This window comes from Pseudonaja textilis, chromosome 11 (assembly GCF_049901715.1).
Source record: "Pseudonaja textilis isolate UNSWEBS1 chromosome 11, rPseTex1.2, whole genome shotgun sequence".
Taxonomy (NCBI): domain Eukaryota; kingdom Metazoa; phylum Chordata; class Lepidosauria; order Squamata; family Elapidae; genus Pseudonaja; species Pseudonaja textilis.
Genome location: NC_142000.1, coordinates 4,061,959 through 4,089,850, shown reverse-complemented (window position 1 = coordinate 4,089,850; position 27,892 = coordinate 4,061,959). Strand labels below are relative to the sequence as shown.

Sequence of the window (27,892 nt, the reverse complement as noted above, 5' to 3'; positions counted from 1 at the left end):
GCTCAAGCTTGCGTTACCGGAAGCGGCCGTTGCCCGGACGACGGGTGGAAGAGTGAGAAGCCGCGGCCCTTTTAACGGACTTCGATGGCGGCGCCGCCGCGGCCTTGGCTTCTGCTTTGATCCCGGTGAGTAGCGCGGAGAACCGGGCAGAGAGGACCTCTTCCCTCCCTCCGTCGGTTTTGAAGATGGGAGGGGAGAGGGCCCTGGCCGCCCCGCCCGCCGCGTGTGGCCGCAGGTAGACTGCGCTTGGAGCGGGAGGCTCCATCTCCCGAGTCAAGAGGGGCGCGCTTCGGCGGGAAAGAGCCGCTGCAGCCCCGATTGGGGGGGGGCTGCCTCCCCCCCCCCCCTTTCAGTGAAATCGGCTTAAATCTCTGGGCGGCCTAAATTAAAATATATTTCAATTTATTGGGGCCCCCAAAGCCCTGAGGGTTGGTTTGTTCTGGCAGTTTTTCCATTAATTGAGCAGCGTTTCAAAGCTGCCCCGGGCCTCAAGCGCTTATTTACTTAGGTTTGTTTATTTAATCCTGTAGCGGCCTTTCAAAGGCCTGGAGGCCTTATTTATTCTGGTTTATTTCAATTGATTGCATTTCATTGATTCAGCAGCATTTCGAGGGCGGCCCCCGGGGCCTGAAGAAGCTCCCTGTTTAATTTATAATATCCCCTATTTGATTTAGCAGCATTTCAAAGCCTCTCCAAGCCCAAAGGAAAGAGTTATTTAATCCTAACTTAATTAGATGAATTGATTGAGCAGCATTGCAAAGCCGCCCCAGCCGAAAGGGCTCTATTAAGGTTGACTTTTGCAGCCTTCCTGACATTTGCCTTTATGGCTCTTCCTCTGCTGATAAAAAAGCCCACCAATAATATAAACGTTGATACTGGATCCCTGTTGGGTCAGTTTGGATGACCTCCAAATGGGTGCACTTCATCTCCCAGAATTCCCCATGCTCATTGCTCACATTGGTGGTATGCTGCCTTTGGTGAGATGGGCAGCTATATAAATATATTTGATAAATAAATTCTGGAGCCTCTTGCATTGCTCAGCCTAATGTCACCCCACTCATTCATGTCTATGGCAATACCGTAAAAGGTTTCCAAAGGAACAAAATTAACTTCCTGAAAAATTAAATAAGAGGAGCAGTTCCGAACTGTGTAAATATAGGTAGTTTTTGACTTACGACTTTTTAAATGCTTTAACAAAGAGGAGGGGGTCCACTTATTTTCCAAGGCACTTGAAAGCAGGACAAGAAACAATGGATGGAAACTAATCGAGGAGAGAAGCAACCTGAAATTAAGGAGAAACTTCTAACAGTGAGAACAATTAACCAGGGGAACAAATTGCCTTCAGAAGTTGTGGGTGCTCCATCACTGGAGATTTTTAAGAAGTGACTGGGCAACCATTTGTCTCAAATGGTATAGGGCAGGGGTGTCAAACTCAAGGCCTGGGGGCCAGATCCGGCCCGTGGGGTGATTAGATCTGGCCCAAAGGGCCACCCTGGAAACGGCAAAAGACTGACCTGCGGTGCCTCTGCCAGCCAAAACAGAACTCGGGTGGGCTGCCCACAGCCCTCTTGACCTCTGTTTTCTCTGGCAAAAGGTTACTTACAGGAGGCCGTTGCAGCCGAAAACAGAGCTCAGTTTTCTCTGGCAGAGGGTTCAGGCCACCACAGGCACTCCTGACACGAGTGATGTCGAGCTGACCACGCCCACTCTGGCCACGCCCACTCTGGCCCTTAGAGATAAAATACAACCCTGATGCGGCCTTCAATGAAATCGAGTTTGACACCCCTGGTATAGGGTCTCCTGCTTGAGCAGGAGGCTGGACTAGAAGATCTCCAAGGTCCCTTCCAGCTCTAGTCTGATTACCAACCAGAAATATTTGATTTGATTTTAATGAAAAGGAGGACAAGGGTGACATGATGGCAGTGTTCCAGTATTTGCTGGCTGGAGAATTCTGGGAGTTGAAGTCCACACGTCTTAAAGTTGCCAAGTTTGGGGACCCCTGATTAAGACGAAGACTTCCTGGTGACAAAATGGCAAGCGATTTTCATTTAGAAGAGGCATCCCCAACTGGCTGTTGCAAAGAATCCCAATCCTGGGAATTTTAAGTCCACTCCTATGAGGAATATTCATATCAGGGGTGTCTGGGATGTGCCCTGGGTTCTGAAAACCAGTCAACCATATTCAAATCTTTCCTTCGTAAACACAGGTAGCAAAACAAGAATGGAGACTTTAGAAGAAGAAAATTTCGGGGTATCCATGTAAGTCTATTTGTACTTCTGCAAGGCATGCAACTTCATTGGGAACATAAAGACACCAACATGTTGGAGGATTGGGAGCGGTAACTCATCTTTGTGATCTTCTATAGGGCCCTGAGAGGATGGGATGAAAATTCTGGTTCTTTTGGGGGAGTGGTTAAGGGTACAAGAGGGAAAGGGGAGACTCTGGGAAACTGGAACAACCAATTGTGGCAAATTTTGGAGTGAAACAGAAGGTTTCCCAAGATATTTCGCTGGCAAGAGGGCAGGGAACAGCAACAAAAACGATAAAGGTTCTAGAGGCAAAATCATATGAATGGTTGAGGGAGCTGAGTATGTCTTACCTAACAAAGACAGGACATAACTCTCTTCCAGTACTCGAGGGGCTATCCCAAAGCGGAGAAGATTGACTTACTGTCTACTCTAAGACACCGTAGGGCAGGACAAGGAGTAACAAGAGGATCATTAAAGAGAGATCCGACCTAGAAATAAGGAGACATCTCTTGAGAGTGAGAACGGTTAATCAGTGGAATGGCTTCCCTCCAGAAGTTGTGGGTGCTCCCATCACTGGAGGGTTTTAAGAAGAGACTGGACGGCCATTTGTCCGAAATGGTATGGGGATCATCTGTTCACTCAAGGGGTTAAGACTGGAAGGCCTCCCAGGTCCCTTCCAACCCTGTTATTCTATGTCCTTCAATTCCTGCCAAATATTAATAAAAATCCTTGAAAGGCCACAAAACGATAGACTTCTAATAGAAGCCTGCGTTAGTTAATGTAATTCTTAATAAATTCAATGCCAGCCCATTTTACATGATGTGCATTTTGCCTTTCCTGGTTACTGAAATCTAAACCATTCATCTCTTTATTTCAGCTCATCACCCTCTGATGCTGAATTCGATGCTATTGTAGGCTATTTGGAAGATATCGTAATGGGTGAGTTCTGCTTTAATAGTTAACACTGCCCCTCAAAGGCCTCCCTCAGTACTCCAGCCTCACTGGTTGTATTTGATTGATAGGCCTAAAAATATACAGCTCAAAAGTATAAAGGGAACATTTAAACAACACAATGTAACTCCAGGTCAATCACACTTCTGTGAAATCAAATTGTCCACTTAGGCAGCAACACCGATTGACAATCAATTTCACATGCTGTTGTGCAAATGGAATAGACAACAGATGGAAAGCAGAGGCAGTTAGCAAGACATCCCCAGTAAAGGAGTGGTTCTGCAGGTGGTGACCACAGACCACTTCTCAGTTCCTATGCTTTCTGGCTGATGGTTTGGTCATTTTTGAATGTTGGCGGTGCTTTCACTCTAGTGGTAGCATGAGACGGAGTCTACAACCCACACAAGGGGCTCAGGTAGTGCAGCTCATCCAGGATGGCACATCAATGCAAGCTGTGGCAAGAAGGTTTGCTGTGTCTGTCAGTGTAGTGTCCAGAGCATGAAGGTGCTACCAGGAGACAGGCCAGTACATCAGGAGACGTGGAGGAGGCCGTAGGAGGGCAACAACCCAGCATCAGGACTGCCACCTCCGCCTTTGTGCAAGGAGGGACAGGAGGAACACTGCCAGAGCCCTGCAAAATGACCTCCAGCGGGCCACAAATGTGCATGTGGCTGCTCAAACGGTCAGAAACAGACTCCATGAGGGAAGTATGAGGGCCCAACGTCCACAGGTGGGGGTTGTGTTTACAGCCCAACACTGTGCAGGACGTTTGGCATTTGCCAGAGAAAACCAAGATTGGCAAATTCGCCACTGGTGCCCTGTGCTCTTCACAGATGAAAGCAGGTTCACACTGAGCACATGTGACAGACGTGACAGGGTCTGGAATCACCGTGGAGAACGGTCTGCCTGCCTGCAACATCCTCCAGCATGACTGGTTTGGCAGTGGATCAGTAATGGTGTGGGGTGGCATTTCTTTAGGGGGCCGCACAGCCCTCCATGTGCTCACCAGAGGTAGCCTGACTGCCATTAGGTACCGAGATGAGATCCTCAGACCCCTTGTGAGACCATATGCTGGTGCGGTTGGCCCTGGGTTCCTCCTAATGCACAACAATGCTAGACCTCATGTGGCCGGAGTGTGTCAGCAGTTCCTGCAAGACGAAGGCATTGATGCTACGGACTGGCCCGCCCGTTCCCCAGACCTGAATCCAGTTGAGCACATCTGGGACATTATGTCTCGCTCCATCCACCAACACCACTTTGCACCACAGACTGTCCAGGAGTTGGGGGATGCTTTAGTCCAGGTGTGGGAGGAGATCCCTCAGGAGACCATCCGCCACCTCATCAGGAGCATGCCCAAGCGTTGTAGGGAGGTCATACAGGCACATGGAGGCCACACACACTACTGAGCCTCATTTTGACTTATTTTAAGGACATTACATCAAAGTTGGGATCAGCCTGTAGTGTTTTTTTCCACTTTAATTTTGAGTGTAACTCCAAATCCAGACCTCCATGGGTTGCTCAATTTGATTTCCATTGATAATTTTTGTATGATTTTGTTGTCAGCACACTCAACTATGTAATGAACAAAGTATTTCATAAGAATATTTCATTCAGATCTAGGATGTCTTATTTTTGTGTTCCCTTTGTTTATTTTTTTGAGCAGTGTATATTTTCCTAATCTCACAGTCATGAATGTAGTCTGTCCAGTTCACCAGGAAGACAGCATGAGGAGGAGGCAGCCAAGTCGAACATGGGTATGCTCTTCATACCAAGCAGTTATCATGCTCGAGCGATGTTGCTCTAGCAGATACGCCAAGGCAGGCTATTTTCTGCATAAGATGTCACCTTGCCCTAATTTGAGCATGACTAGCTTTGAGAAGACCTGACTTCTCTCACAAGGTTTTCTCCTGAGTAGTCCCAAGTTTCTAAGGATAATTCTTTCTGTGCCTCACTTTTGACTCTTCTACCCTCAGCTCCTTCTGAGGATAGTGGTCATCTGTTTTTGACTTGGTTTATAAATATTGCTTCTGCTCTGGGATCAGAAGCTTCTGCTGAATCCATGACTTTTGCCAGAATGGCGAGAGGATGTCCAGGGTCATTTGCCTCCTTCTGGCCCTGCTCTTCACCTGAGGAAGACACTTGAAGCAGAACCCTGATCATTGCTAGATGGCTGGTTAAATCTCTTAGTTCAAAGTTCATGGAAGATTTTAAACACATCTTCAGTGTTGCTCCTTTTAATGGATGGATTTGATCTGTGTTTTGTCATTGCACACATTGTCTGGAACACAGCTCTTCAAACTACATGCCAAAGCCAATAGGATTCCATGATGATTTGGAATGACCAGACAATCTGCTTAATGTCAATTCGCTCTTTCTGTATCAACCAGCTTGTTAATCACGATGAAGGGAGCACTGTTGTAGGAATAGGTCCTTTCTCCAAAAGATTTTGAGGAGATTTGCTTCCAAGAACTCTGGTCCTACAAGAGCCTTCCTAGCTAGCAAAAAATGGAAGTGGTTGCATAGATGGCGCCCCTCCCCCCAAGTTGCAGCTGTGCTGTTGTCATGCCTGACCCAGAGCACAATGTGCTGGATTGCAAGTTGAGCATAGCAGGCCCAAACAATGGGGTCACTGTCTTTCAGCTCAATAGCCACCCTATTTAGCAGCTGTTTTGTGATTTCAGACGATGACTTCCAGCTTATGCAAAGAAACTTCATGGATAAATACTACAGAGAGTTTGACGACACAGAAGAGAATAAACTGGTCTACACACCTATCTTTAATGAATATGTAAGTTTGTCATGGTCTTTTTGGTCCATACGGATAAGATTTGTTTTCCCCACTTAGAGGTTGAATTGCTGTTTTATAAAGATGCTAAAAACTTGAACTGGGTAAGAATGTGCAGAGAGTCTTCTGACTTCACTCAAATACAGAGAAATGTATAACTTGATAAAACAGAGTTCCCCAATTTTTGGGGGGGCTTTGCGGACCCCAGGAGGGGGAGGAGAGGGGATGGTTCCATGCGGGTGATGGGTGAGTGTGCGTGCAGCTCAGTTTGCGTGAGTGGCAGGCCCACATGCCCGCCACTCACAAATGGAGTGTGCTCACCCATGCTCACTCGTGCAAGTAGGGATATGTGTTCGTTGTCAGCGTTCCAACTTAACAAACTCCAAACCAATAAACTCCGAGACCAGCTTCTTCTCAAAGTTCCAATTTATTAGAGTTGTCATATTGGCACACCTGGGAAAAGCCGAATCTGAGAGTTCCGGGTTTTCCCTTCCCAAAAGAGAAATCCAAGATCCATCCTCTGCACCCATCAGTCCATCACATGGTCCAATCAAATCGTCATCCCAACTGGAGACATCTCTCCAGACACTCTCTCCAGGTGCAGGGCGACATGTCCTTGACTCTTAGAGAAAGAAGCACAACCAAACACAAAATGCTAAGCGAGACAGCTGTTAAATGAGTTTTGCCCCATTTTACGACCTTCCTTGCAACAGTGGTTTAAGTGAAACTAAGTTAAGTTAGTGACACGGTTGTTAAGTGAACCTGGCTCCCCCATTGACTTTGCTTGTCAGAAGGTCACAAAATGGGATCATGTGACCTGCAACCATCATAAGTATGAGTCAGTTGCCAAGCACCTGAATTTTGAACACGTGACCATGAGGATGCTATAATGGTTATAAGTGTGAAAAATAGTCATAAGTCACTTTTTTAGTGCCGTTGTAACTTTGAACGGTCACTAAATTAACTGTTGTAAGTTGAGGATTACCTGTACAATTAATGTTACGATGTTAAATAAGGAGAAGTTGTTCCTTTTTAAAGAGGAGTAATGCATGGTCTATCTCCAGATCCTATTTAGTTTTTTCCCGGCATGCCATCACTCTGCTAATTCCCACAACACTGTCAAACGATTTACTAAGACTGTATTACTATTCTTCTTCTCATCCTTCCTATTACCTATCTCTACCCACTTATGACCATGTTGCTTGGTCTTTACAATTTATGTTGTTTTACTTGTTTCCTAGTACGATTTGATTGCTTATTAGTAACCTATGACTATCACTAAGTGTTGTATCTTATGATTCTTGATGAATGTATTTTATTTTTCCTTTATGTACACTGAGAGCATATGCACCAAAGACAAATTCCTTGTGTGTCCCGTCACACTTGGCCAATAAAGAATTCTATTCTATTCTATATTCCTATATTTCTGTATTCTACTCTTCTATTTTCCTATATTTCTGTATTCCTATATTCTACTCTCTTCTCTTCTCTTCTCTTCTCTTCTCTTCTCTTCTCTTCTCTTCTCTTCTCTTCTCTTCTCTTCTCTTCTCTTCTCTTCCACTCCACTCCACTCCACTCCACTCCACTCCACCCCACTCCTGTATTGTATTGCATTGCGTTGCATTGCATTGCATCTTCATCCCATCCCATCCTATTCTATTCTATTTTCCTATTGTCCTATATTCCTATATTTCTATATTTTTATCCTCTCCTCTCCTCTCCTCTCCTCTCCTCTCCCCCTCTCCTCTCCTCACATGATGTACAGCTATGTATCCTGCTCACAATTGGATTGGCATATAAATTCAAGAAGAAGCAAATAAAAACTTTCTCATTTTAGATCTGCTTAGTTGAAAAATACATTGAAGCGAAACTCTTGGACCGGATTCCTGGTTTCAACATGTCTGCCTTCACCTTGTCTTTACAGTAAGTTGAGTTTCTGTCTTCTTTTTGGCCTTTCAAGCTGGTGGGGTTCTTTCTGTTCTGAAGTCTTCCTCTGTTTTTCCTCTGTACAAGTAGTCCTCAACTTATCAGCACAGTTGAGCCCAAAATTTATGATGCTAAATGAGAAATTTGTAAAGCGAGTGTTGCCCATTTTTATGGCTTTTCTTGCCACTGTTGTTAAGTGAATCACTGCAGTTTGTTAAATTAGTAACACTGTTTTTAAGTGATTATGGCTTCCCCATCGACTTTGCTTGCCAGAATATCACAAAAAAGGTGATCGCACATGGCCCTGGTACACGGCCACCATCACAAATGTGAGTCAGTTGCCAAGCACCCAGATGCAAATCACGCAACCATGGGGATGCTGCAACCTTCATAAGAGTGAAAAATCATTTTTTTCCAGTGCTGTTGTACCTTTAAAACAGTCACTAAGTGAACTGCTGTAAGCCGAGGACTCCCAGTAATTCTTTCTCTCTCCTTTTGAATCTTTTGAATCTTGGGCAAGTGAACTGCTGCCATTGGGTTTCATGGCATATGGACCTGGGTGTATTCTTGGGGTACCACCATATATATACTATCTTCCCCCCCCCCCATATGGGTACCCAGTGAAATAATAGCAAGACAAACCCTGACATCTGTTACAGACAACAGGGACAAATGGATTAGAGGTAGTTCTCAACTTGCAACTGTTTGCTTCATGACAATTCAGAAAGTACAGCGACACTGAAAAAAGTGACCTATGACTGTTTTTCACACTTACAACCGTTGCAACATCCCCGTGTCATATTATCAAAATTCGGACACTTGGCAACTGGCGTGTATTTATGAGAGCTGCAGGGTCCCTGGGTCATGTGATCCCCTTTTGCAACCCTCCAACAAGCAGTGTCAATACGGAAACCAGATTCATTTAACAACTGTGGCAAAAAAGGTCGGAAAATGGGGCAAAACTCACTTAACGACTGTCTTGCTTAGCAATGGAAATTTCCGGCTCAGTCCAGAGGTGGCATTTAGCAGGTTCCGACCTGGAGAACCAATAGCAGAAATTTTGAGTAGTTTAGAGAACCAGCAAATCCCACCTCTGACTGGCCCCGCCAACCCCATCTCTCTTCTCTGCCTCCCATTGAGTCCCAGCTGATTGGCTGGGTCTTCTTTGGTTGCCCTGCACAGGAGAACGGAGCTGGAAAGCAGGTTAGTGGGGTGGGGAGGGAAGGGGGATTTTGCAGTATATCCTTCCTCTGCCACGCCCACCAAGCCACGCCTACAGAACCAGTAGTAAAAAAATTTGAATCCCACCATGGCTCAGTCGTGGCCTAAGTCGAGGGCTATCTATATTAGACTCTCTTGTCTTTGTGCCCCCTAGAACAGTGGTCCCCAACCTTTTATGTGCCACGGCCCGGTACCGGCATCACAAAATGATCCGCGGCCCAGTACCGGCATCAGCACGCATGACAAGGCAAGGCGAGCCGAGCGACCGGCCAGCCAGCCGTGCCCCGCTTCTCCCCGCCACCTTCAACTCCTCCTTTGTACCTTTGTCGATGGGCTTCGCTTCGGGACGGTCGCCCGGCTCGGCTCGCCTTGCCTTGGGTGCTGAAAGAATCCTCGCGCCTTAGTTTCGTTCAAAGCCCCCCCCCCTTCGATGAAACTAAGGCGTGAGGATTCCTTCAGGACCCAAACGCCGCTTTCCAACCGGAAAAGCTCACCCGGAAGCACTTTCTCATCAAAACAAGATGGCGGCGCCCAGCAAACCGGCGGCCCAGTAGAAAATGTTCCACGGACCGGTACCAGTCCGGGGCCTGGTGGTTGGGGACCCCTGCCCTAGAAGAAGGATCCCCAACCCCTGGGCCACCAGTGAGCCCCGAAATGTTGGCATGGCAAAAGGTTTGCCGCGGAAACAGAAATGAATGGAGCACCTCTAGCTGCCGCAAATTCTCCCCACCCGCCGATGTGCAACTTCTTGTCTCCCCAATGCTTCCACCATTGTTTTGCTGTTAGCTCTGGCAAGTAACTACAGGATGACGTTCTAGGGGAGGATTCCCCTTTCTGGCTGTGTGGACCGGCGGAGGGAGAACGGTTCCACGTGAGTGGCCATCAAGGGCACGCATTCAGCCCCGTTTGCACGAGCGACATGCCTGTGCACTCCATTTGCGGGAACCATGGTCGCACGTGTGTGTGCCGCTCCACAAATGGAGCTGCCATGCGTGCGTTTGTCAGCCACTCGCGTGGACCTGTCCCATCTCCACCAGTCCACAAAGCCGGGAACTTCGTCCTGTGGTCACTTCCCGGATCTAACAGCAAAGCAATGGTAAGAGTCTTTTGGAGAGGAGAAGCTGCAAGTCGTTGGGTGGGAGAATTTGCAGCAGCTAGAGACTCTCAAATCATTTCTTAGAGCGTCCCCCAGACCCTTAGCAGGTGGCACCTGGCAGCAGGCTGGGGGCCTAATCCTTCCCTCTTAATGGGGGATTGCGTTTCCTAAGCCCCATATGGAGTGGGGGATTGCCTGCCCAAGGAGGTCTGCCTACCTACTACAACTTCAGAGAGTCTCCAACGAACAAGAGATGCATGAAGGGATCAGCCAAAGCGGTAATTTCTAATTTCACAAGATTGCTTGGCACCGAACACGGTAGTGAAAGAACCAATCTCAAGACAGAACCCTTGAGCGGGAGTTTCATTTAACACTGAGATTTGAACTTAATGCAATTTGTTGGGTGGCTTTGGTGTTAAATTCTCCCTTGGAGAAGCGTGAAGAAAATGGGGCAGCCCTTCCTCCAATGACGGCTGCTAGTCATCCCTCTTTAAATTAGATCAAAGCTAATGTCAGGGTTTTCATTTTGATTTATGAAATTCCTTCTATTTGCCTTATTTGTTGGTTTATTTGCTTTTTTGTAGGTGTGGCCTTTTTCCTTGTCGTCTTAATTCTTCATTGTAGTAATGATGTAATACTTATGGTATAGTAATTCTTCAGGGATTATTGGAAATATTCTAAGTAACCCTGTCATTTTCTGCACAATCACATTTATGGAAGGGGCAACAGGCAGTCAATGCTTAAGAGCCTCCTGCTTTGCGACCATTCGGGGTTACAGTGATGCTGAAAAAATAACTATGAACGGTCCTCACACTTATGACCATTGCAACATCCTGCAGGCATGTGATCACCATTTGAGGGCTTCATAACTGGCTTCTGATGAGAAGAGCAAGTGGAGAGGCTGGCAGTGAAACTGCAAGTCATGGCCACGCGACGTTTCACTTAATGACCATGGCACTCATCAACCAAGTTGCCAGTCCCAGCTGTTGTCTTTAAGCAAGGACTACCTCTAGTGTTTTCTTCTTCACTTCTCCAGAACAGATTTTGTAATCCTTTACAGTCTCAAATACCTTTTCCACATTAATTACCTATCCAAATCTCTCACTTGCAGGCAGCACAAGGATGAAATAGCTGGAGATATTTTTGATATGCTTCTCACGTTCACTGACTTTCTGGCATTTAAAGAGATGTTCCTGGATTATAGAGCTGTAAGTATTTCAAAACTGAGCTGAGCTGAACACCAGTATGCTGGTCCCTCTGACCTGGAGTCATGTTTTCCCATTAACAGTGGTTCTCCGGGGTCATGGGAAGAGAAGTGCCTCAGATAGAAAGTCCCTACAGAGAGTGGTAAGGACAACCGAGAAGATTATAGGAAGCTCACTTCCCATTATTCAGGATACTGCTTATAAGCACTATGTGCTTAAAGCTCAAAGCATTGTTAGAGACCCCACACACCCACTTCACGGTCTCTGTTTCTGTTGCTCCCCTCTGGGAGGAGGTTATGAAGCACTGCCAGATTCTGTAACAGCTTTGTTCCCTAGGCCATCCCCCTGGCAAACTTGCAAGATTAGTTTTTTCTCACCATGTACATGTTTACATCTGAACGGGGCTGTGGCATTTGGGTCATAGGATATATGTGGGTACGTGCATAATTTTGTATTTGTTTCTTTGTTCTGTCGTGGTTATGTAGTGTATATTGGAAGTGGTGACCCTTTGAGAGCTGTATGCCATGAAGTTTCATTTTAATGTATGCCTATTAGTGTACATTCAAAGTGACAATAAAGTCATTATTCTATTCTATAAGAAAGAGCAGGTAGCTGTGTAGGGGACCAACGATCCCTTAGAATCCTCTCTGAGCTTTCCCTCCCCACAGCGTCCCACCGCTAAAACCCTTGCTTTCCATGGTTGTTAAAATATTCTACCTTTTTTCAGGAGGGGTTAGATGGCATTGGGATATCTGCTCCAGAGCCCGGGACAAAATAAAAGCCCAGTGTTTGTAAATGGCCTTCCCTTTTTTTCATCTACCTGTCTCTTCTTTACAAATGCCCCCGAACTGAAGTGTGTTTTTGGGTCTCGCTCTAGGAGAAAGAAGGACGGGGCCTGGACCTCAGTGCCGGGTTGGTGGTCACCCCTTTAAGCAAGCCCTCCAGGTCACCCGCCCAGAACAGCCTCTGGCATTAGGGTGTGTGCTCCAGAGGAGGCCTGCTGGGGTGCCTCCAACACGAAAGAGAGGAATGAAGGAATTTCAGCGGGCTTGGTCTTCTCTTCGGCTCCTTCTATGGATGGTTCCATCACCGCCGCCATCATCGTCTCTCCATCAGAGCACCGGGACTCTTGCGGTTCCCACCCAACCAGATTTTACATTGCGGAGATCAATGTGCAATCGTTTCTCTGAGGATATCCTAAGCTCTTTTCTTTTTTTTTTTGGGTGGGACAATGGACATGGAGGACTAGTTTTGGGTGTGAGGGGGCCGTGCTTGTGAAACTCTGCCCCGAGTTCACAAGCACAGGACCTCTGGCAAATTGTCTTTGTTGTCTGGGACTGAGAATGAAACATGTTGACTTAACAGGTAATACGCATTTGGGTGCTTTATGTCGGTGTTCGATGCAAATGTGTATTTTTTTTTTTTTTGTATATATAGCATGAAAATGTTTTCTAACTGATGGTGAACTTGAGTCCTTCTCCAGTCAACAGGCTTTTTTCTCTCCACTTTAGAGGGCTTTCACCCCCATACCTGAGAGGTCATATTTTTTAAATATACATTTCATCCTTTCTAGGAAAACTACCACGCAGTATCCACGCTACGATCTGTAAGCTCGTAATAGAAGGATACAGCCATGTCCTGCAATGACCCTGTAGCTCTTGTGACTTCCCACGAGGTATTTTGAGAACATTTCTGGTTCCTTCAGTCACATTCTTGTTCATCAAGTCTTGCTGCCCTCCATATTGAGCCAAATCAAGTGCCAGTGATGTGAATTGCCCACTCACAGCTAGCTCCTTGTCTTTGACCCTTGAATAAGTTTGCCTTCCACCGGCTGGGAAGAACGGAGCAGTTGTAGCCATCTTGAGTGCCATCCAGGAAGACCAGCCATAGTTAGTAGGCAGCTGTTCTTGACGTTCTCACTTGGTAGGAGCCCGAGTATGTTCCCCTGTGGCTCCTTGATGGGGGCTGAAAAATGTTTTCTAGGTGCCCCTTGGGTAAGGGAGATCCTCTTCAGTACAGAATCAGGAACCCCCTCGCAGACAACGTTTTCAGCCTGGAGGGTAAAGAGAACGTAGTGTTTCTAATAAGCAGTTATAATATTTACACTTGCTGCAGTTGTTTCCCTTGCACATTTCTTTTCTGTAATGTTCTCAGCCTGGAAGTTGGTCTTCAGCAGCATTTTCGAGATCTTTATCCGGAAGCACGTTCAGCTTTGCAAAAGATAATTTATTCTAACTTTTCAGCCAAAAGTATTCGTTGTTTCGGGTTCTTGCTCACGAAATGTAAAGGTATTGAGCATTACCAAAGATTGAATTGTGCAGGTGGTGCGTTAAGCAAACAGAGCTAGTCAAGCATGCTAGAAATCTTAAATCAGTATTTACCTTGGCACTGTTTTGCTTTTTTCAAAAGTCCAGTCTCTCCGTATTTGGCTAGCTAGGATAAGACTGCAGGATCCTATCCAGAATTTCTCTTTTTCATTTCGCCATGATTGCCAATTTAAATGGGAAGGCGCTAGGTTTTGGTATCCCAGAGGCCAGAGCTGCATCGAAAAGAACAATAAGGAAAATGTTCGTTTGTCTGTCTTCCTTAGTTGAAATGGCATTTCAGGCGTGTGAGATCAGGGGTCTCCAACCTTGGCAACTTTAAGCCTGGCGGACTTCAACTCCCAGAACGCCCCAGCCAGCTTTGCTTAAAAGTTGCCAAGGCTGGAGACCTTGGATAACAGATGGGCTAGGATAAGGGGGAATTAGAAGTCAACACAGCCAGGGAGAGTCAGCAAGGCTGAGTTAAGTATGCCGGATTCACAACGCTATAGGCTACCTTTGGGTTTTCTGTTTTTTTTAAGATACTCCCTGTAGTACGGAATAGGCTTGGGAGGTCCTTAGAGCATTGCATAGAAAATGTTACAGAGGTAGCATCTAGGAAACCTCCGCCTTCCAGAGTCTCGTGGCAGTAACACCTATGGTGGTATGTGAACACTGTTCCTGCATTTCGCTTGCTTTGTGCTAATAAAAAAATCTGTGTGCTTGATTTAAAAAAAAAAAGATATCTTGTGGCATGTAGCAAATAAATTATTCCAACAGGTTAAAGATGAGCCTCTGTGTGCAGATAAAAAACTGATGGAGCTTTTTGGAGAGAGAAAAAAAAAAAGATTTTTGAGTCATTTATTCAATGGCTCTTGCCATTTGATACGCCCTTCTCCTCCGTATCCCCTTCCCCAATTTCCTGATCTTAATCAACGAAGCACGTAAGTGTGGGTCTCAATTTTCATTCTGCTCTGTTCTTTGACTCCGAAGTAGCTCCGAAATAGCCTCGTATTCTGTCAGCTGCTTAAATTGTCCAAGGTGAAGAAAGCGATGGATGGAAATTTATCCAGGAGAGAAGCCATCTGGAGAAACCTCCTCACCGTGAGAACAATTAACCAGGGAAACAAATTCCCTTCAGAAATTTGTGGTCGCTCCATCACCAGAGGTTTTCAAGAAGAGGCCGGACAGCCACTTACCTGAAATAGTGCAGGTTCTCCTGCTTGAGAAGAGGGCTGGACTAGAAGACCTCCAAGGTCCCTTCCAACTCTCTGTTACTCTGTTTCAAAAAGAAGTCAGCCCTGCTGATGGGAGAACACAGCAGGCCTCCAAGGGGTACCGCAACCCCCCTGTTCTCCTTCGTGGCTTGTTTGTTCGGTTTCCACGGCAGAGGGTGGAGGTGGCTGTTGATATTCCCTTCGGATTTTGAGGTGGAACTAATGAAGGGAAGAGATGTGGGAGCCAGAGAGCAGGCTCATAATTCAGCTTTCTGTGTAATTTTAAATGTATCCTCCAGCACCCCAGCAGTGCCTGGGAGAAAAAGTCATTTGGCATCCAGATACAAGATTCTTCAGGAAAGCATGAGAAAGTGTAATAAGTAGCTTTAATAGTTAAGATGTCCTGGTATGCTTGAGACTCATTAATTCTTAGTTGCTGAGTCTTCTGAAATTCTACTGGACTTCTGCTGTCCTTCCCTTTTATTTCTACCAGTGGAAAAACTGAAAACGCTGTTCAACAGTCTGAGTAGCCACGGAAGGAAAACAACTAGTACGGTTCTCTCATACTAAGTCATTATTGTTAGATTTGCAGGGTATATTTTACACACTCCTACCTTGGAAGCCCTAGATCAAGGGTGTCCAACCTTGTTGACTTTTAAGACTACGGGGACTTCCAACTCCCAGAATTCCCTAGCCAACACTGGGGAATTCTGGGAGTTGAAGTCTACAAGTCTTAAAAGTTGGCCAAGGTTGGATATCCCTATCTAGATCATACCCGACGCTATCTAAATCTTTAAAATCGAAGGGAGAGACTTTCCCCGAGGATTCTGCGTGCATCTTTTCCAAGCAAATTATGTTCTGAAGAACCTTCCTTTTTACGAACGAGAACAAGGCAGAGAAGGTCTTTTAAAAATGTATTTAAAACAGGCTTTATTTTTTAGAAATAAAACATTTGTTGGGTGTATACACATTTCTGCTACTATGAAACAAAATGGAATTAATAATTCAACATTAATTTTTCAGTTTAACATTTTTATTGAGTTATAAAATATAAGATACAAAATACCAAAGTAAATGGGAAAACAGTGGGGAGGAAGAGGGAGAAGAGGAGTGAGGAAGGATTTTAAAAAAGAAAGAAAAAGCATTGACTCCCCACTCTCTCTCTTGCAGTAAAATAAAGCAGTAACATCAAATCTCAACTTTCTGCTTTTTCATAATAATATGAACAAGCCATTTCTATACAGTCCACTCGGTAAAACCCCAAATCAATGTTTCATTCTTTTCCACTTCAAGCATGAAGTACTTACGTTTTTTCCTTGAATCAAAGTAGTTTTTAACAAAGTAGTAATTAAACGTTATTTACAAGCTTTAGCTGCAAGCAGGTTTCAGTTTGCTTGGTTCCGGTGAGAAACGCTTGGCCATCCCTAGAGACACGCAATCTCCGGATTGCTTTGCACATCTTTGCTGCGTTCCTCTGCAAACATTCTAGCAGGAGTGTCCGTCCTTGGCAACTTTAAGACCTGTGGACTTCAACTCCCAGAATTCTGTAATGCAAGGGTTGAAGATCTGTGGACTTCCAACTCCTAGAAATTGTGATGCAGGTGTGTCCAATCTTGACAATGTTAAGACTTGTGGAGTTTTCACTCCCAGAATTCCCTAACCAGCTGACTGGGGAAATCTGGGAGTTGAAGTCCACAAGTCTTTAACATGGCCAAGGTTGGACACCGCTACGAGAACAGTCAAGTTAGCTTAAATTAAGACAGCCACGCCTTGCTCTGACACTATCCCAATATTAATAATCCCAATTGTTTAGCCAAGAGACATTAAAGGCTCTCTTTGTGCCCTTCCGCTCCCCTGTAGTGTAACACTAATGCTCAGCTGCAATACTCCGCTAACATCATCTTTGACAACGGGGAGAAGGTTGATCACCGTTACTGTCATTTTTTTTAAAACTGGGCCCAGTGGCACGCATTAAAAAATGAAATTCTCTTGCCTGCAGTCAAACGTGTACACGCACCCAGCGCACATATAAGACATGCCATACACACACACACATGTATATACTTGCACCCATAACATATAAATACATCATAAAGGTTAATCACTGAAAGTCGCATTAGGCACACTGAAAGGTCTAGCTCGGGGGTTAGAGACAAACCAGGAATCATGAAAACCAGCATGAGGCTGCCTATCTCATCCGGGCCTTCGCCACTCTGTCGAGGGTGCCAGTTAAGAGCACGGGAGAGGGAGGTGAGCCCTGTGATCGGAACAGCCCTACTGAAGCTGGGACGGGGCATCGTTTCCAGGCCAAGCCCCATGTGGAAGAGAAGCGACAGAAGCTGCAAAAGCCACCAGCTTGGCCCCTGTTGATTCAAAAGGAGGCACAGTTCTTTTAAGCATGATTGGAGATGCTCGCTTGGCTGGTGGCCGCGTTGCTCCCATAACCCCTCCAGGCTCGGATGCTGAGGCAGGAACTGACGCCGTAGCCGATCATCACCAGGCAGGCAAAGAACTGGGAAAGACAAGAGGCGTAGGAGTTAAAGCAATGTCAAGTCAAGGGAGGAAGGGGATCAAGCTATTTCCCAAGGCACCCGAAGGCCAGGCAAGGAACAACGGATGGAAACTGAACGAGGAGAGATTCAACCTGGAAATAAGGAGATATTTTCTGACCGTGAGAACAATCAACCGATGGAACAGAAGTTGCCTTCGGAAATTGTGGGGGCTTCATCATTGGAGGCCTTCGAGAAGAGACTGGACTGCCATCTGTCAGGAATGGTGTAGGGTCTCCTGCTTGGGTGGGTGGGGGTTGGACTAGATGACCTAAAAGGTCCCTTCCAACTCTCTTAATCTGTTAAGATTAGGGACTCGAGACTAAAATATACGATGAACCATGAATGGTTGCAGGAACTGGGCCTGGCTAGTCTAGGGAAGAGAAGGACCAGGGGAGACAGGAGAGCATCTTTCAGTATTTGAGGGGCTGCCACAGAGAGGAGGAAGGGGTCAAACTATTTTCCAAAGCCCCCAAAGGCCAGACAAGGAATAATTGATGGAAACTGACCAAGGAGAGCTTCAACCTGGAAATAAGGAGGAATTTTCTGGCAGTGAGAACAATCAACCAAAGGAACAGAAGTTGCCTTCAGAAGTTGTGGGAGCTTCATCACTGGAGGCTTTCAAGAAGAGACTGAATTGACATCTATCAGAAATGGTGTAGTAGGGTCTCCTGCTTGGGTGGAGGGTTGGACTAGATGACCTACAACAGTGATGGCGAACCTTTTTGTTGTGGTGTGCTTGAAAGCACACGTGCGAACGCGTGCCCCCCCCATGCACATGCACGCGAAATACACCCACCCTGCCCCCTTACCTGCACTGTGCATGCACGTGCCTCCCTGCTGATTTTTGGCCCGTTTGAGGCCATTTTTGTCCTCCCAGAGGCTCAAGGGAAGCCTCTGCAGCCTCCGGTGACTGAAAACGGGCCCATTTCGGCACTTCCGGTATTTCCGGAAGGCCCGTTTTTTTAGCCTCCCGAAGCTGCAGAGCCTTCCCTCAATCCTCTGGGAGGGCAAAACCAGCCTCCAATGGCCCCCAAAACCAGTTGGGAGGCATGTGCACATGCAGTGAAAGCAAGTTTGGCTGGGGCTCACGTGCCTGCAGAAATGGCTCTGCGTGCCGTCTGTGGCACGGAGGCCATAGGTTCGCCATCACGGACCTACATGGTACCTTCCAATTCTCTCAATCTCTATCTGTACTCTGGATGTGAAGTATCTATGTAGATTCTCAGTCTTCCAGGTCATTGTTGTCCCAAAGGTGCTTTTTTTTTTTTTCAAGAGGCAATTGGACTTTCTGTTTTTTGTTTTTTTCTTTGAAGATGTGTCACTTCTCCAAGAAGCTTCTTCCGTTCTGACCGGATGGTGGGGAATGGAAGGATTCCCAGAAAAATCACAGACTACAGGAACCATTTGCACTTCAGTTTGAGATGCAGACAACCCAGAGTTATCCCCAAAAGCCTCTGCCTATCATCAGCAGGGAAGGGGCGCAGGGCAGAAAAACATCCTGCAGAAAGTACAACTCAAACTTCTCAATGAAAGAAGCTCCAAGCGGCCTCAACGACTCTCTAATAAGGATGCAAATGACCAGCTGTCTGCAAGGAGTATAAATCCTTCCATCCCCCACCATCTAGTCAGAGCTGAAGAAGCTTCTTGGAGGAGAAGCGAAACCTCTTCAAAGAAGAAACAAAGTCCAGTTGCCTCTCGAAAAAAAATCACCTTTGGGACTGGATCTGAAGTCCCTTTCTAGGCCATCTGGAACTTCAAACCTGATAGAGAAAAAGCATAAAATTACAGATAATCTTCGACTTACAAGAGTTCAGTTAGTGACTATTCAAAGTTACTGTTGTGATCCATTGGCAGCCTGCGGAGATGACAGCAGAGTCGGACAGTGGGGAGGAACATGGGCCAATCCGGGAATCTGGGGAGGACTGGGACAAAGGTACTGTGTCCAGTACAGAGATGGGGCCAGGGCCATCTGGGAGTTATGTGCTGACTCTGGAGCCTCCGGAATCTGACAGGAGCAAGGCAGAGGAACAAGGGGAGCCTGTTCCCGGTGCGCGTATGTGCAGAGCTGCCAGAAGGCAAGAGCAGCTAAGACAAAAGGAGCAACTCAGGAGAAAGGCTTGGAGGTGATTCGCTCTCCCATAAGACATAAAGGAGGAGCAAAGGGACAGGAACCTTTGCAGGAAGCAACTTTGTTCATTCTGGTCAGATTAAACCTTGAAGCTCTGTGTGGACTTCGTACTTTGGTTGGCTTTTTACAGTTAATTTAGCACTTTAGTCGTCGGCAGCAATTCAAAGGAGAGAAAGGTCGGCGCTTATCTCGAGAGACTGTTTGGGACTCATTACAGGCTGTGAATGAACATAATTCCCAGCCGTTGAAATAAAAAGAGGGTTGTTTGGACTAAGCGTGTGATTAATTACGGTCTCAGAAAGCCTTGGTCAGAACAGTTGCAACAGCACTGAAAAAAAACAACTTTTGATCATTTTTCACAATTGGGACTATTGCAGCATTCCCCATGGTCACATGATCAAAATTCACTCGATTGGCAACTGACTCATATTTATGACAGCTGCAATGTCCCGGGATCATGTAATCCCCTTTTGCAATCTTTTGACAAGCAAAAGTCCATGGGGAAGCCCGATTCACTTAACAACCAGGTTGCTAACTTAATAACTTCGTAACTTAATAACTGAGTAACAACTGTGGCAAGGCAGCTTGTCAAAATGGGGCAGAACTCAACTGAACAAATGTCTCGCTTAAAGAACAGGAATTTGGGGCTGAATTGAGTCGAGGACCACCTGATCTTGGCAAGTCAGAGACTTTGATTCTTCCCACTGGCTGTACATGAGCTGCCCAGCCGCCTGTTCAGCCGAAGACAGTGAAAATATTTAGTTAAAAGCGGAGACAATGCTAGAGTTTCTTTTCGATTTTCACATACAAACAATCACACCATTCACTATTCAGTTCAAAATGCAAATAGGTTCAGGCAGGAGCCGAGAAACTGAAACAGCGTCCATAAAAATCAGTCTTGGGTCCGTCACAAAAAAAAAAAACCTCGTGCACCATCGAAGTAAAATTTGGAAGGGGGAAGAGTTGGTCACTTCCCAGGAGGCCAATGATGCTAAAAAGTCCAAAATGTACCAGTTCCTATTTCACCCAAGGCAAAGAAGCCCAGCTGTTTTGAGAGCTGGCTCTCTCTCCCTCTGGTTCCTTCAGTGAAGTTGTGCCAAGGACCCCACTGGGGTGGCAGGTGGGACCCGGGGCCCACAGATGGTGCCACCTTGAGGAAGGCCCAGTTTACGTGCTGGTGACTGACCCTTGAGCCCAAATGTGGCCCTCTTGGAAAGCGAAGGGATCTCTGGGTGCATGATGTAGCTCTCAGCTGCTGCTTCCTTCATGAACCAAGATGAGCTCATGGCTGGCATTGCAAGACTTGGGGTCTTAAAAAGCCAGCCCTGTTTTAGAAAAGACAGAAGATGAGGAGAACAAGACGTGTGGGAGAAATCATCATATTTCTTATCAACGTATGATAAATCATCTTCATAGCATCATACATTCCTGCAGAGGAATTATTGAGTCTGTCGTTTGCACCTCTAGAACTGTCTGGTTTGGCACAGCAACCAAACAAGACACAGGTTAGGACCAGAGGTGGGCTTCAAAAATGTTAGAACTTCAAAAGTTCTCTGCCTGGTTGCTGGGGTGGATGTGGCCATGGTGGGTGTGGCCTAGCCGGCCTCCTGCACCATGGTGGGAAAGGGGGCGTTTTTGCCCTTCCCAGACTCCGGAGGATCTCTGGAGGCCAGAAGTGGGGCCATTTCTGGTCTTCCCGGCCTTCCAGGAGTCCCTGAGCCTCTGCCCTGCACATGGGGATGCCTGGGAGGGGAGGGGAAGCAGAGGTGGGATTCAAAAATTTTAACCGGTTCTGTGTGCGTGGCTTGATTGGTGGGCATAGCTTGGTGGTCATGTGACTGGGCATGGCCAACTCAATATCACTCACATCGAGGCACGCATCTCCTCGCCTGGCCTCTCATGACTGTGGGGATGCTGCAACAGTCCTAAGTGTGAAAAATGGTCATAAGTCACTTTTTTCAGTGCCGTTGTAACTTTGAATGGTCACTCCACACAAGCAAAGTACCAGCAAAGAAGGGGAAAAAAACTCAGAGAAATTCCAGAGACAGGAAGTCCAGTCCTGCCAAGAAGGTAATAAGGGTTAACGGAGAGGCAATTTCTGTAAGCAACACCAGGATGTTTCCTTCCTGCCTTCCTTACAGGATTAGGCCAGTAATTTCTTCTAACAACCGGTTCTCTGAACTGCTTAGAATGTTAACAACTGGTTCTAGCGAATAGGTGCGAACTGGTAGAATCCCGCCCCTGAGGGGAAGGGTGAGAGGGACCAGCCAGGAATGGGATTTGGGGGCTTCTCCGAACTGCACCGAATCTTAGCTAAGGGCTCTCACGAACCCCCAGCAGCCCATTCCTGGTTAGCACTGCAGAAAGAACTATTGCAACCAGCCTGCCTTCCTGGAACAGGGCCACTCACATGGGACAACTAGATGCAGAACAATTTAACAATTCTATCTAATTATTTAAAACAAATTAAAGAATAATAATTTTTGCGATTCACATTTCATTCTGTCCCTCATTTGGCATCCTTTCTTTAATGATTCCAATCCATTATTTCTTTGATATTAGTGAATCTCTTGTCCCGCAGTGAATTGGCTCTGGTGAGTTGGTGGCAAGTTGGCCGTGGCAAATTGTCACAGAACCCTGGCTTCCATTGAGGGCTGAGAAAAAGGTTGCAGACCCCTCACATCCTGGACATAAATTGTTTCAACTTCTCTCAGGATGCCACAATAGGACATTGCATGCCAAAACAACTAGACACAAAGGGGTTGTTGTTTTTTGCCCACGCCATCGTTCCGCTGAACACTTAATTCCTAAAGCGTTGTCTTAGGCCTAAAGATGTAGTAGATGGCAACTATAAAACTATAAAATATCGCTATATAGCTATTATCTTCATCTTTCTCGTTTCTTATCTTTTCATTTCTCATCTTCTAATATTTCGTACTATCTTCTCCTATGATATATCACTTGTTTATATCTTATGATTAATGAGTCTTTATCATCTATGACCTATCATTTTGTTGTTTGTATGTACACCGAGAGCTTATGCAACAGAAATAAATTCCTGTGTGTCCAGTCACACTTGGCCAATAAAGAATTATGTTCTATTCTATTCTATTCTATTCTATTCTATTCTATTCTATTCTATTCTATTCTATTCTATTCCATTCCATTCCATTCCACTCCACTCCTGTATTGCATTGCATTGCATTGCATTGCATTGCATTGCACTGCATTGCATTGCACTGCACTGCATTGCATTGCACTGCACTGCACTGCACTGCATTGCATTGCACTGCATGGTATCCTATCCCATCCCATCCTATCTCATTCCATTATTATTCTATTCTGCTATGATTGGGGAAAGGGACGGGGGCTCAATCCCATTTGGAAGGGGGCAACAAAAACTTGTTGGGACTGACAGCTACTCCATATAGCTCAGCGTAAAGAAATAACATGGCTTAATGGTTACCTACCGATGCCGAGGCCCTCTTGTTGTAGTCTGGGGAATGGGGCCAGGAATACGGTTCAACCGATGCAGCGCTGGTTATGAAGGCTGTTGCATACATGACGGAGGCTGAGACATTTAACACCACAAGCTGGGAGAGAAGAGAGGAGAGAACCATGGGATCCTGAGGTGAAAATCTCTTTAAGATTCTGGACTGGGTCTTGGCCAAGGCTCTCAGCCCAAGTTTTAGCCTTGCTGGCCCCAGTTTCTTTTTTTCTTTTTCATTATTTTATTTGCAATGTTAAAAAAATACAAAGTCCAAAAAGAAAGGAAAAAATACAAAAAAGAGCTAAACAACATATAAAATAAAAACATAGTACATACAAGAAAGAAAGAGAAAAAAAACATACACATGAATTGTTCCCCCTAGTTGAATACTGATAAATAAATATATCTCCCACCCTTGTGAAACAGGCTCATAGTTTATGTTTACAACTCTATTTACTCATCCAATTTGCTCTCTCCACTTCCTTTTTGATTAAAAAAAACACCGTGTTTTCTGATAATAAGACCTAACTGGAAAATAAGCCCTATCATGATTTTACGGGACACTCTTAATTAAGCTCTATCCCAAAATAAGCCCTAGTTAAGATCATCAACTAGATGGGTGCATTTATCCATATTTTCCTGAAAATAAGGCCTAACCAGAAAATAAGCCCTACTGCATCTTTTGGAGCAAAAATTAATATAAGACCCAGTTTTATTTTTGGTGGAATACAATAGGTTATACTGACAAATTGGCTTCCTCTTTCATCTCTCACCTATTTAACGTTATATTGCAATAGCAATAGCACTTAGGCTTATATATCACTTCACAATGTTTTACAGCCCTCTTTGAGCAATAAAGAGACTCACCCCACAACAATCTGAATCCTCATTTTACCCACCTCGGAAAGATGGAAGGCTGAGTCTACCTTGTGTCAGCTTTGAAATTCAACTGCCACATATTTATTTTTAGAGAGTTAGAGGAGTTGAAAAGTTCAAGGTTATTCTGTGTGTCATCTTAAGAATTTCCAGTTGCAGTTAATTGGTTCTCATTGATTTATGAAGTGTAGAAGTGGGAAGAGAGAAAGTGGATTCTGTGTAACGCACAACAAAAGCTTTCCCTTGGGAAATTGCTTTTGAACATGCCAGATCTGTTCCTAATAAATCAATTGGACAGATAACGTTTCGGAGGGATTGATATCATGGATACCTTCTGGATGCTTGACACCTTCAGCCTTTGGTCAGGATCGAACTGTTGGCAGTGAGCAGAATTAGCCTGCAATACTGCATTCTAACCACTGAGCCACTATGTCTCATACATCCTTAAACAGTTCGTCATCCTGCTTTTGGAAAAAGACAAAAAAACTTTGCTTGGATCACAAGGACACTCACTAGTGGATGCCCATCCTGGTTAGTTGCTTTAACCTGTAGGAAATCTTCCTTTTCAAAGAGGAGAGGAAAAACAGGTATTATAGGAGATACTAAAAATTAGATTCACTTTCAGATCAGTGAAGGCACTTCTGGGTCACTTCTGCCACACAGGGAGAAGATGTAAATAAAATGGGGGATTTTCAAGAGCCTGGGTTGCAGAGAACTGCTCATCCAAACGAAGAGAAGAATTGAGTCAACAGATGTACTATATAAAGCAAGTCATATTTTAGTGTCGACTGACAGGGCAGCCAAATGCAGAAGGTGAACGATGGGATGAGGTGCAGCTATTCATCTTATTTTCAAGGCATGAGACCTGGAGCCACGGAATATGACACCGACAAGTGAAATGACATGCACAAGAGTGGAAAGGCAACCCTTAGCTACAACTCCCTAAAACGCTTTTTTTTTTTTTTCTGGGATCCCCCAGCTGTTTGGGGCAAATTTCTGCAGCCAGGGAACCTGTAAGAAGATGCAGCTGCTTTAATGAGTTGCAGGCAAGGGCTTCATTGGCGTTCCTGAACATAACATTTCTAGGTTTTTTGTTTTTTTTTGCCAGCCTACTCAGCCCTAATGCTCCACGGTGGTGCTTTCTTTTACAGTATGCTGGTTTCCCATTATCTAAACATGATTGATGCAGTCATTCCTGGGAGCAGAGCCACCATTCAAAGAAACAACGTAGAAAGCAAAACAAGAGCAGGAGGTTTGGACTTTTAAGACCTCCAGGTCCCTTCCAGGTTTGTTATTCTGTATTCTGTAAGCGACCCATTCAGTGGTGATTGGTCACATTTTTTTTTTTAAATAGCTGCCCCACGGTGGTGACGTGGGATGTTTTCTGGCTGAAACAAGCCGTATTTCTCTGACTTGCCAGTCAGCACTGCCCTTTCAGCTTAGAGAAGGGTAACAAAAGCAGCACTATTACTGTCCGGCACCCAGGGCAAGGCCACCAGAAATGGAGAGGCGGTTGTTGGCCACTCTAGGACACATGAGATGGGACTCTTAAGTGCTGGGGGTGAGGACTCTGAATTGGAGCTATAGATGGAGATGGAATGGAAACCCCATTGTCAACCCTGAAGTGAACCTGGCTGAAGCCATCTTGGGGGCTTCAGGGTTGCCACACAGCAGAAGAAAGGGAAAGGAGGGGGAAAAAATAGCGAGATGCGGTTTTGTAGCCAGAACAAGAAAAGTTTTCCTGTGGGAACCAAGAACATCCCAACAAGTGGCTGGCCAGGGGAGGAGTGAAGTAACCAAGCAACCAGCCAGCACCTTGATTGGACGGCGTGACCAGTGACTTTGGAAAAAGGGGGAACATTTACTTTTTAATTAGGTGAAAGCTACAGGCACTTTCAGAGTTGGCTTTCCCCAGTTGTGCCAATATGATGTATCCAATCGATTGCTCTTTGAGGAATTTTCCTGCCTCCAAGATCTGCTTCCTATGGGTGTGTTACCTGGAACGCTGACCCCAATTTCTGTTATGGTAGCAGTGGTGGGATTCAAAAACTTTTACTACTGGTTCTGTGGATGTGACTTGGTGGGTGCGGTGTTGCTTGGTGGGCATGGCTTGGTGGGCGTGGCAGGGGAAGGATACTGCAAAATCCCCCTTCCCTCCCCACCCCACTAGCCTGCTTTCCAGTTCTGTTCTCCTGTGCAGGGCAACCAAAGGAGACCCAGCCGATCAGCTGGGACTCGATGGGAGGCAGAGAAGAGATGGGGTTGGTGGGGCCAGTCAGAAGTGGGATTAGCCGGTTCTCCGAACTACTCAACATTCCCACGACCAGTTCTCCAGAACCAGTCAGAACCGGCTGAATCCCACCTCTGTACTGTAGCATGACCAATTTTTTTCCTAGCTAGACCGAATTTGAGCAATTCTCTGTGTTGCAAGCATCTATGGAGCTTCTCAATCATCCAGATCATGGTTGCCCCAAAGGAGCTTTTTCAAAAGGCAATTGGACTTTTTGGGGTTTTTTTCCTCCCTTGAAAATGTTTCACTTCTCATCCAAGAAGCTTCTGAATTGAAAGAAGAACTGAGGAAGCTTAAAGATGAGAAGTGAAATGTTTTCAAGGGGGAAAAAAAAATAAGCAAGTCCAGTTGCCTTTTGGAAACCACCTTCAGAACAATTGCGTTGGAATTAAAAATAATGAATGTACAGTCTGGTTACACTTATGAGAAAGCCGGTGCAAACCCAAAAAGCTTCCTTAAACAGCCAGTTCTGTAAAATCACAATTAAACCCAAAATAGAACTCAGGCCACAGCATGTACAAAAATAAGATGTGCCTCAGTCCAGGAAGGTTAATTCCCAAGGAAGGGTTTTTCTTACCAACATCTAAAAGCCAAGTTTCTCACAAGCTTTTCTTATTTGTGAACACAATGTGGCTCTTCTTTCATTGTATGGGTGTAGGGTGTGTGCACAAGTGAAATATTAATCACAGAAGGACTGATAATCTCTTTATATGCTGTCTACCTCCCTGTTAAGCAACCAATAAAACTTATCCTTTTGGGTGATAACAGCAAGAAGACTATTTGAATAGTGAGTCATTATTCTGCTTAGTTGGAATACCAAGATAATCTCAAAAGCCACTCAGAAATAAGAAGAAATGTCATAAAGGTGAGAACAATTAATCAGTGGAACAGCTTGTCTTCAGGGGTTATGGGGGCTCCATCACTGTAAGGTTTTAATGACTGGACAGCCATTTGTCTGGATTGGTTTTCCAGACAATCCTTCGCTTGAGTAGGGGGCTGAAGTAGAAGACCTCTGGGGTCTCTTCCAACTCTCCTATGTTCTTTGCTTTTAAAAACTTATAATAAAAATCTGTAGAAATTCTCAGGTCACGGTTGTCCCAAAGGTGCTTTTTCAGGAGGCAACTGGACTCCCTTGTTTTTTCTTTGAAGATGTTTCGCTTCTCATCCAAGAAGCTTCTTCAGCTCTGACTGAATGGTGGGGAAGGGAAGGATTTAAACTCCTTGAAGACAGCTGGTCATTTGCATCCTTTTAGAGGGTTGTTGAGGCCACTTGGAGGTTTTTCTGTGTCCTCAGGGTCACCTGAGTGGTGTAAATGGTGCCTGTAGTCTGCGATTTTTTCCTCTGGAAACCCATTCCCTATTCCCACACCATTCCAAGGGTGTTCATCCCAAATGTTATAGCTAAAAGTCTGTAGAGAGTCTCAGCCCTCCAGGTCATGGCAGTCCCAAAGGTGCTTTTTTTCAGGCGGAACTGGACTTGCAAAAAGGATGCAAATGACCAGCTGTCTGCAAGGAATATAAATCCTTCCATTCCCCACCATCCAGTCAGAGCTGAAGAAGCTTCTTGGAGGAGAAGCGAAATGTCTTCAGAGAAAAAGCAAGA

General features: G+C 45.5%; 2 protein-coding genes across 3 annotated transcripts in view; one reads left to right on the top strand and one right to left on the bottom strand.

Moving 5' to 3' along the window:
• The first annotated feature begins 28 nt into the window (after nucleotides 1-28).
• On the top strand, nucleotides 29-14,522 carry ARL2BP (ARF like GTPase 2 binding protein). 2 transcript variants are annotated; one of them, XM_026714430.2, is made up of 7 exons: nucleotides 29-125; nucleotides 2,207-2,258; nucleotides 3,127-3,188; nucleotides 5,882-5,988; nucleotides 7,823-7,908; nucleotides 11,340-11,436; nucleotides 12,311-14,522. In XM_026714430.2, exons 2-7 carry the CDS (start codon nucleotides 2,221-2,223, stop codon nucleotides 12,407-12,409), a joined length of 489 nt encoding a protein of 162 aa, XP_026570215.1. In that variant the 5' UTR covers nucleotides 29-125; nucleotides 2,207-2,220; the 3' UTR covers nucleotides 12,410-14,522. The 2 variants fall into 2 exon arrangements, with proteins under 2 accessions (XP_026570215.1, XP_087796612.1); XM_087940486.1 differs by lacking the exon at nucleotides 2,207-2,258.
• Nucleotides 14,523-15,855: 1,333 nt separating this feature from the next.
• Nucleotides 15,856-27,892, bottom strand: part of PLLP (plasmolipin) — a 30,782-nt gene continuing 18,745 nt past the window's right edge. The window contains exons 3-4 of the mRNA XM_026714478.2: nucleotides 23,104-23,226; nucleotides 15,856-17,465 (exon numbers count right to left, since the gene is read on the bottom strand). Of these exons, the coding sequence (XP_026570263.2) occupies nucleotides 17,346-17,465; nucleotides 23,104-23,226 (243 nt within the window). The 3' untranslated portion in view covers nucleotides 15,856-17,345. The remainder of the gene's footprint in view (nucleotides 17,466-23,103; nucleotides 23,227-27,892) is intronic.

What these genes read in the sequence shown, in the direction of transcription:
- ARL2BP (XM_026714430.2), top strand. Translation starts at nt 2,221, where the DNA reads ATGGAGACTTTAGAAGAAGAAAATTTCGGGGTATCCAT. An exon ending in CACCTATCTTTAATGAATAT is followed by an intron (nt 5,989 to 7,822) that starts GTAAGTTTGTCA and finishes TTCTCATTTTAG; the next exon opens with ATCTGCTTAGTTGAAAAATA. An exon ending in GCCTTCACCTTGTCTTTACA is followed by an intron (nt 7,909 to 11,339) that starts GTAAGTTGAGTT and finishes TCTCACTTGCAG; the next exon opens with GCAGCACAAGGATGAAATAG.